Below are 9,957 nucleotides of genomic sequence, written 5' to 3'. Positions count from 1 at the left end.
TTTTTTTTTTTAACATGTCACAGTCAGGAATGAAATGAATACATTGAGAAAAAGGGACAGAAATCTCAAAATTCCAAAGTCATTCTGGAGTGGGGACAGAACATTCTAAAGCAACGTGGTGAAGTCATGTGGAAACCTTCTTGGGGCTTGCCCCTGTCTGGCCCGGAGCCCACTGCCCACCTCCCTGCCCCGAGCCATCAAGTGTCTGTCCCTCTCTGTCCCTTCCCCGAGGGTGGGCAGCCCTCGCAGCGCGAACACTCACGCAGGTGCGCTGGCAGGCGGATCGAGTCTTCCTCCATCCTGAGCGCTCGAGGCACTGGAACATGAAGTGGAGTCGAGGAAGCGTAACTCGTCACCGGGCTCTCTGGAGGTGTATATGAAATTCGTTCCTGCTGTTGAAAATAAGGGCAGGAAGAGGGGAGAGGGGGAAAAAGACAATGAAAGCTTAGAATGGAGGTGTGCCATCATCTGGGGGGCAGGGGTGGGGGCTGGCGTGCCAACTTCACCAGTTTGCTCTCCCCCATACAGATGCTGTATACAGTAGTCCTTCAGATGCCTGGCATCTGGGCTACATAATACAACTTTGCAAAGTTTGAAAATAGGGCTTTTCCTTTAGACTCAGGTCAATAGGTGTGCACTACTGTGGTTTGTTCAAATAAAGCGGGGGGATAAAAGGGAATAAAAAATAGGTCTAAGAGAATGGCTCAAAGGGAGCTTCTCCCCAAAATTACTTGCCCAAGTCACATACTTAATGTCATTCCTATGTTAAAGCCACATTTGCTCTTCTCTGGCACTATCCCCAGCTTCTACCCTACCTGTGTATGATTCTATACTCAGATCCGATGAGTGCGAGCCCAACAAGCGAAGTGGCTAAGTGATGGCTATAAGGGTGAGTTCTAGATTTATCTATGAGCACGATTTCAACCACCACAACCAAAAACACCCAACATTTAATTTTTTCCCTTCACAGCAGGGAATTATTTGTAACACTGATGGATATCTCCTTGAACCTTCCCTCTCCATCTCCGAATCCATAACTTCTTTCCCTCTTACGTATTTCAGAGTTCTCTCAAAGAATGATCTGAACTTAAGAGAAGTACTCTTTGACTGAAGATAGTTATCAACCAATAAAGCGGTGGGGAGGGAAGGATAATTATGAGTTTTAAGTTAAAATACTGGCAAGAAACCAACCACTGCATTCAGGAGAACAGGAGGGCGAGCGGCATCTCAGATCAACACACCACGGAGGCGGACTTGCAGTCCACGCGCAAACATAACTTCCGTGAGTTCCTGTGGGTTAACTGGGCAAAGTAAAGAGGGATACACAGGGTCCAAAACGGGGAAAGCCCAGTAAGATGCTGCTACGAAAATAAAAATCACGAGCCGAAGAAAATCATATGGATGTAAAGGTGAAGGGGTATTTACGTTTTGGAAAGATCCTTCCTGAACCTTTTACATCTCATCAGTGTACAAAGGGAGGCAGGGAGTCCCCGGCCCTATAGCCAAATTAAAACTTTTCTTCTGCTCATAGCCTGGAAAGTTTGGTGGTTGTGGTAGGAAGTTTCGATTTTAAATGAATAGATACATATTGTTGTAATTTCCAAATGGCATCTCTCTAACCTTCCCTAAGGCACCCACCAGCAGCAAAACTAGTGCGGTTGGAATATTTTTGTTTAAATGTGCATCCTGAAGTTTCCTGATGCAATTTCTTAATTAAGGACAGACACATATATCTTAGCTTTCATATCTGCATCAATCAAGACGTCCTGTGAAAGGTCACCCGGAGGCAAAACCTTCAACTTCACTTTTCTTGAACGTTACCAAACATCACACGTATTGCAAGAAACTCTAACTGAAGGGTGAGTTATACTTTTTGGTGTTTGGTTTGGGGTTGTTTGGGGTGAAAGAGGTAAAGACATAAACACGCCCAGAGGAAATGCATATAAAATCTGTTTAGGGTTTTTTTGTTTTGTTTTGTTTTGTTTTTAAGGGGAGATGGTCTTTTAAGTATTTCAAACATTGTTTATTTTTCTACTTTAACAAATTCTCCATATTCTGCAACCCTCACCTGAGCCCCTAGTCCTGTTACATGTATGTCTGGATCTCTACTGCTAACTCTGTTCCCAGAAATAGCTTTCTGTTTTGTTAGGGGTTTTTGCAGAAGTGAAACTGTGGGTGAAGAAAACATTGAGCCAAGTGTCTTCAGATGACACTGCTTGAGCCCGAGACGAAAAGACGGTATTTCCTAATATGATGACTTTACCCTTATAGCAAGGAGACGCTCACAAGATCCCCCAACTAGGCCACTAGAGAGAGGCCACCTCATCCCAACCTCCCCTGACTCTTTCAAGGGCAATCTAGGAGAAGCCTAGCCCTTGAAGCTGATTTTACTCTATTACTTGGGAAATCTACCTCCAGCCTACTGACAAAAGAGTCAAATTAGGTATCATTTTTATTCTTTTTTTTTAATTTTTTGAGACAGAGTCTCACTTTGTCTCCCTCGGTAGAGTGCCATGGCATCATAGCTCACAGCAACCTCAAACTCTTGGGCTCAAGTGATTCTCTTGCCTTAGCCTCCCAAGTAGCTGGGACTACAGATGCCCGTCACAATGCTTGCCTATTTTTAGAGACGGTGTCCTGCTCTTGCTCAGGCTGGTCTTGAACCCCTGAGCTCAAGCCATCCACCCACCTTGGCCTCCCAGAGTGCTAGGATTACAGGCGTGAGCCACTGCGCCCAGCCTAGGTATCACTTTTAAAGTGTATATTAATGGATCGAGCATGATGGCTCGTGCCTGTAATGCTACCACTCTGGGACGCTGAGACAAGTAGATAGCCTGGGCTCAGAAGTTTGAGAGCAGCCTGAACAACAGCAAGAACCCCATCTCTACTTAAAAAAAAAAAAAGAAAATGAAAGAATGAAAAATTAGGCAGGCATTATGGTGGGCAGCTGTAGTTCCACCTACTCAGGAGGCTGAGGCAAGAGGATGATTTGAGGCCAAAAGTTTGAGGCTGCTGTGAGGTTTGATACTATGGCACTCTCCTAGGGTGGCTCTAAATAAATGAATAGAGTACATACACATATTCTGATTTGATAAATTATCATTGAGTGTAATTTCATTCTCTGTACTCTAAAAGCAACACCTCCATGGATTTTCACATCTGTGGTTCCCTGACCTTCCAGCTACTCTGAAATGCCACACTTCCACACTTGCTCTGGGATGTTATACCATCCCCACCACCTATCACCTGCACAATTTTAGATGGAGACAACCAGGCTGTTTCATGATGAAAGTATAAAAGGAAGGCCAGAGACTGACAGATTATGGCCCACTAGTCTCCTCTCCCTCCTAATGATGGTTTTTACTTGGCTCACAGACAGTATTTGACACCTCCCATAAGCTCAGGTCACGAGCCCTTTCAAAGGTTCAGTGAAGAGACCTGCCAGTAACAAAGGAGAAGATACCTGGACCAAGAGAAGCAAAATGTGCTCCTAGGGCCTTGAGCAATTTGCCAGCAGCCACAACAGACCTACAGTAACTCGGGGTTCAGCAGTTAGCAGAGCACTCAGGAGAACCCAGAAAGGATGCTACCCAGTGTGTGGGTTCCTTCCAAGGAGAACGAAACACACACCTGGGAATCCCGGGTTATAGACTTCACTCCTTTTGTCTCTCTTCTTGCGAATCCCTAGCATAACTCACAAGGTCCTCATTTTTTATTCTATTGCTATCATCACTCACTTAACATCTACCGAGGCTCATCAGCAATTAGAAAAATTAAACAAATACCACTACAGGCAGTCCCCGAGGTACAACCACAACACTTACACATAACTCACATTTAAGAACAAAGGCTCTTACAGGAAGTCTCCGAGTGACAAACACCCAATTGACCTATAACTTGCACTTATGCATGGAGGCCATTAGGGGAATAGAAAAATGTATCTGTTCCAACTTATATACAAACTCAACTTAAGAACAAACTTACAGAACCTATATCATTCATAAGCTGGGTACCGCCTCTATCTCCGATGGAGACGCTAGCCCAGGGGTGTCCAATCTTTTTTCTTTCTGCATACATTCAAAGATTCGGAGAGTTGTCTTGAGCCACACATTAAATACACCAACACTCATGAAAGCCGATGAGCAAACATAAAAGGTCTGTGCATACTTTCCTTGATATCCGACACCACATTTAAGCAAAAAAAGAATGTCCTCACAAAATCAGCATAGGACCCAGCTGCGGGCTGGACACCTCTGTGAGAGAAGCTTGAAGGAGACTAACATCCAATTATCCAAATAAAGGGAATCTTTACTTTTTTGACTGCTTCTCTGGTCCACGTCTAAACGTGACTCAAATTGTCAGACAGATGAAAACTAGAGGTGTTTTATTTAACATTGGGGAGGAGGGAGTAATGATTTTCCCAAGAGGATTATAACTACTGGCTCTAATTAAATTATAATGCTACAGATACAGAAATTAATGCACTCAAGGGTTACAGGGAGATGAATTGCCAGTGGAGGTCAATAATGTGACTGAAAATGCCGCGATGTGATTACATTATTGTTTAGATGCTGCAAGAAAACCAAATATGCTGCTCTCAAATTTGCAGATACAACCTGTCACACCAACCGGCTGAACAAAAGGGCAGCCTTACAATTTCAGAGGCCAATTCAAGAACGGGGAGAGAGGAGCAGCGTGAAGCTGTGGGAAGAGAAAATAAGGCTGCAAATAGTCAGAGGTTTCAAAGGGGCTGAAATGTAAATTGTACTAACCATTACAGAAAGATTTTTTCTTTCTTTCTTTTTTTTCTTTTTTTTGTTGTTGGTATAGAGTATGGAATTAGGATTGTCTCCTCAAAGCACAAACTGCTGAATCCAAGATGATTCCTTCCCTCTCCTCATTGCTCCCCAGCCACGAAGGGCCAGTGAAGGGTACCCATCTAATTCTGCTCATTCTTAAACCAATGTTAGGACCCTGTGACTTCCCTGTAAAACAGGCTTTTACACATTTTATGCTTGGTAGGAGAATGGCATTTCTCCACCCCTCACCTCAGTCCTTGGCTGCATATTACGGAATAGTCTAGAAATGTATATTATTATTATTAGCAAAAAAAGTCTTTCCCCTTCACAAATGATTCAATATAAAGCTTCTATAAATGATAGGGATTTCCCTTAGTGAATTTACACCATTAACTCTGAAAAGGCTGAGGGGTTGGTAAACATAGAGCCCTTTGCTTACTAAATATTAACATTTGGGGGGAGGAGGGGGAGACAGAGTCTCACTCTTGTTTTCCCAGGTAGAGTGCCATGGAGTCCTCTTAGCTTACAGCAACTTCAAACTCTTGGGCTCAAGTGATTCACTTGTCTCAGCCTCCTGAGCCGCAGGGACTACAGGCCACCACACCTGGCTAACCTTTCTATTTTTAGTAGAGATGGGGTCTCAACTCTTGCTCAGGCTGGTCTTGAACACCTGAGCTCAGGCAATCCACCTGCCTTGGCCTCCCAGAGTCCTATGATTACAGGCGTGAGCCACCATGCCTAGCCTAAATATTAACATTCTGAAAATAAAGCATTTCTGGAGTTAAGAAAAACAGAAATAAATCTGGTTGTACTTGCAAAAAGAAGGTTTACAGATAATTTCAAAGATTCTTCAATTGCAGAAGAGATGTCCTTGATGTACGAACTTTTTCTAGAAATTGTCCCCGTCCCTATTATGAATGCCAGCGTTGCCCCCAGGGATGGCTTCTGAAGCCTGGGTTGAAAGTCCTGTGGAGGAAGTGTGTCATGGTGACAGAGTGATGCCATTTCCTTGAGTTATGGTAAAAACACCACAGGTGCCCTTTATCCTGTGGCACAATTTGGTGTCCCATCACTGTCATGAAAACCTGCAACCCAGACAAGATGGAAACAGCAGGCACCAGAGATGGCATGGCCATGTGGTCAACATTCACTATTTTAGTGGAGATCTCTTTTCCACCCTGCAGGCTTTTAGGAAAGCTGATGCACTTAGGCACTATAGTCAACGTCTATACATTAGACAGAAGAAATCTCTCCTATGGGAAGCTGATTACTCAGATTTACTAAACTGACCTCTGAACATAACAATTACTCAAAGCACACTCTTCTGGCTGCAAAACAATTCAAGGTGGTGATGTTGGCTTTTATTAGATAAGCTTTCATTAAGTAAGCTTTTTATTAACAAGCTATCACTGCACATTACAAAAAATTGAATACGCTGAAATGTAACAGGGTTTTTTAGGGTTCTGGCATCGTGGATACAAACTGACATATACGAGAACAGAAAATAACACTCTTGAAAGTTAGTTTCTTTCACTTGAAAAAAAAATCCATTTAATATTTGGTCCATCCCCAAATTCAGCGAGATAAAGGATTTTGAGAAAAGATTTAAATGCTAGTCTTCTTAAGTATACCTGGTACACGTAGCTATAAACAGGAATATTTTTGTAATCTTCCCACAAGGAAATGATACCACTCTCGGTATCCCTGGTAGGACCTGGGGAAAGACGGCCCCAGGTATTCAGACACAAGTTGTGAAACAGAAAACCAGATCAACTGAGTCACAGAAGTGATGCTGGGATGATTTCTTTATATCCCAGAGAGGCTCCAGAAAATGTGTAAACTGGATCCTGAAGCATGAGATTTTCACAACCCGAATTAGACTCAGCTTTTAACATGTTTGCAGGATGCTTATCAGCACTCTGAGAGAGGAAAACACGCAAGCACCCCGAGAGAACGATGATGGATGAGAACACACCCCTGGTGTCCACAGCGTCCTCCCTCGCTTATCCAGAAGCCCGTCAGTCCCTGGGGAGAGGGTGCACTGGACAAACAGCACTCAACCCTAATGTGGGATCGTCCTGGGGGCCCACTGCACCAGTCTACTAGAGTGCCATTTCTCTAGAAGTTTATGTAGATAGTTCAGGGTCTGAAATACGTGGCTTCTTATTTACAATGGAAATCATCCCTTTCCTTACTTTTGTATTGTTCCATCCGACAATCAGAAGACCGTTTGTGTCTGTCAAATGGATACAATTAAATCAAAGCATCTGAATCTTCCTTTTACCCCAAACTGTGTGATTTATCCATAGTGAGTTTAAAAGAGAAAGAGAGAGCAAGCGAGAGACCGTAGGTCCCACAATCAAGTATTGCTTTAAAGGTTGCTGACTTTTTTTTCTTCCCTATGAGTATCGGGGGACGCCTGTGCCTCAAAGGGGTAGGGTGCCAGCCCCATATGCCGAAAGTGGCGGGTTCAAACCCAACCCTGGCCAAAAACTGCAATAAAAAGAAATATTTAGTATCCATCAAGTGTCATCTATGAGTGCAGGCCTATACAAGGCATTACAAATTATGCAACCATAAGTCTTAGAATTTCCAGGATGGACCCAATATTAAAAATTCTGTGTCGTTTTACCCCATAAATACATATGGTATGCATATATAAATACTTATACCTCTCAGAACACATGTTCCATTTTTACTTGGAAAACTTGGAAAATATAGTCACTGCAATAAGCAGAAAAGAGAACTTGCATTAAGGGAACATGTGCTATACACTGCCCATGAAGCCTTCATTTTATTTTACCCTCTAACCCTGTGAGGAAGGTATTATTATCTCCATTCCACAAGGAGGAAAAGAGACTTGAAGAATGCTGGGGTTAAGCAAGCTGTTTAAGTCCACCAGCTCAGGAGATGTTGTAGCTGGTATTAGGGTACAGGCTGGTCTGACTCCACTCGTCTGCACTGCTTCTAATAGAGAGGAGAAATAAGAAACTGCGTTTAAGTAACATTAACAATGACTTGACAACTTAAGGGGAATTCCAAGAGATAAGTTCAAGCTTGTAAGAACTCAGCCTTGGCCCAGTTCATTGCTGTGCGTCCTCACTCACCACAGAATCCCAGTGGGATTCCTAAGGGTGAATCAACAGTCCACCTAAGCTGGGAAGCCCACCTACCTCAGCCTGCTGCCTCCCAGGAGAGCCCAGATTGAAGGTGTAAATGCATTTAGCGGAAGGAAGGGGACTCTAGGTGAGGCAGAGAGAGGTTCTCCCGGCATGACAAGCAGCGGGGCCACCAGGGCATTTACAGGCTATTTGTGCATATGATGACCTGGTACAGAAATCTGAACTTCAGTATTTTGAGTAATATTACTTTTTATGCTTTCTTTAATGACAACAGAAAACCATTTCTTACTCCACTTCTTTCCACTTACTCACGAGCAGCAAACCTCAAGGAATAGATGAGACACACAGGAGCAGCAAGGAGAAAATGACCTGACGACATTCGTCCGGTGCCTAGAGCGGGCAGACCTCTCTACCAAGATGGGCTGAGACTACCTCCAGAAATCACAGTGGCCACAGTCCAAACAAGGCCTCTCCAATGGCCTGATGATGTAAGTTTCCAAGAGAGGAAGGGATGAAGGTTTGAGGGTATACGTGGGTGGGGGAAGGGAGAAGACCGAAAGGAGATGTCTTCAAAGGGCAGAAGGACGAGAGTAAGAAAGAACTGAGGTTTACTTGTATTACCAGAGGGCAGAGCCAGCAACATATGCCCGGGCATTAGAGGACAGGCCTTTCTCACAGCTGAAGCTTCCAAATGTGTGTGTGACCTATGGTTGGCCCTAACGCTGACTTAAGCTGAGGCTGGAAGGCTAACTTGAAAAGAGGTTCTTGCACCAGGAAGCAGCTCAAGTAGGAGAACTTGGAAGGTTTCAAGCTGCTGCTGCTGTACCATCTTAGATCCCCCGGCAAGCCAAAGCTTATTAATTACAGTGTGGGTGGAATAGCTGCAAATAAAACGTGACCACCACAGTCCCCTTCTCTATCAATTAGTCCCCTGAGTCCTCTCACAAGATCCTAAAGTTCTACTAAATAAATTTGAAAAAGCACTAGTTTCTAGAACCACAAACAATCCCTTTAAAGACAAACACCACAGCAAAAACACTCAGATTTCCTTATTGTTCCGATTTTAAAGTATTTCAATTAAAATCCTTTCCATTCCTGAGATACTATGAAACTTTCTTTTCCTTCTGAATTTCTTAGGTATTTCTGATACGAATAGTAAGCCGACGCTAAAGCTGTGATTCCTCTTTAATGCCAGGCTGTGGTTTCCGGGGAGGCCCGTGATGTAGGCCCAGCTTTAAGGGTGCATGGATGGTTGGCTCATTTGGCCGCATCCCAGCACCTGTGCACATTTACAAGCTTTAGACCTGGAGAGGAAAATTAAAGTCACGCTATTCCACAGCCCTTGATGACACCTCTAATCCCTGGATGATGTAGATGACTGCTTTTGCTCAAAGCAGAGATTAGATGAGTTCAGGAACCCACGTCACTCCTGGAAACACCATAAAAGTACGGGTCCTACTGAAAACAGTCAAGCGGCATCGCTTCTGTACAGGAAAGGTGGGTGACTTTATTCACATAGAACCATGAGGTGCTACCTGGGGTTGTAGGGGGGAATATAAAGCCTTACTGTTGGATTTGTTCAAAAACACCCCTGAGCTTTTGATCCACCTTTTGAAAGAGGGTTGCTAAATCCTTTCTTCAGAACTATTTCTAATGGCAGAAGAAACAGATTTTTAAATTAACTGCAGCTTGTATCCCAGCCCAACTAAGTGGCCAAGTTCAGCTCTTTATTAGCTGCTTTCTCCTCCATTAATGCTATTCCCTTTAATGGTTTGGCTATTACAATTAGCCAATCTGTGTTGTCCCTGCCCGGGGCTAACACGTAATGAACTGAGAGAGTTGCTATTTAGTTGTATCAAGGGCGCCATTAGAGAGCCTTCTCAATTTCTCCCTCCTAGATGAGAGCTACCTTCCAGGCATGTACTGTTGCCACGTGACTGCTCTTGTACATCGATCCTGGTGGCCCTGGGATGGGAGCTCCCCAGGCAACTCAAGGGATGTAAAACCTGGGCAGAGCAAGGGCTGCAAGTCAGGCT

At 43.8% G+C, this 9,957-nt stretch overlaps 1 protein-coding gene across 2 annotated transcripts in view; it reads right to left on the bottom strand.

Moving 5' to 3' along the window:
• The window catches only part of ETV6 (ETS variant 6), a 230,623-nt gene that overhangs the window by 136,215 nt on the left and 84,451 nt on the right, over positions 1–9,957 (bottom strand). Inside the window, exon 2 of one of the 2 annotated variants that reach the window (XM_003797768.3) lies at positions 263–392. In XM_003797768.3, coding sequence (XP_003797816.1) covers positions 263–392 — 130 coding nt within the window. The remainder of the gene's footprint in view (positions 1–262; positions 393–9,957) is intronic. The other variant, XM_023517915.1, reaches the window with a different exon arrangement.

The sequence above is a fragment of the Otolemur garnettii genome, unplaced genomic scaffold (genome assembly GCF_000181295.1).
Source record: "Otolemur garnettii isolate 467f Iridium unplaced genomic scaffold, OtoGar3 scaffold00124, whole genome shotgun sequence".
NCBI lineage: Eukaryota > Metazoa > Chordata > Mammalia > Primates > Galagidae > Otolemur > Otolemur garnettii.
Note: the sequence above shows the minus strand (reverse complement) of the source record. Positions and strands in the feature narration are given on the sequence as shown.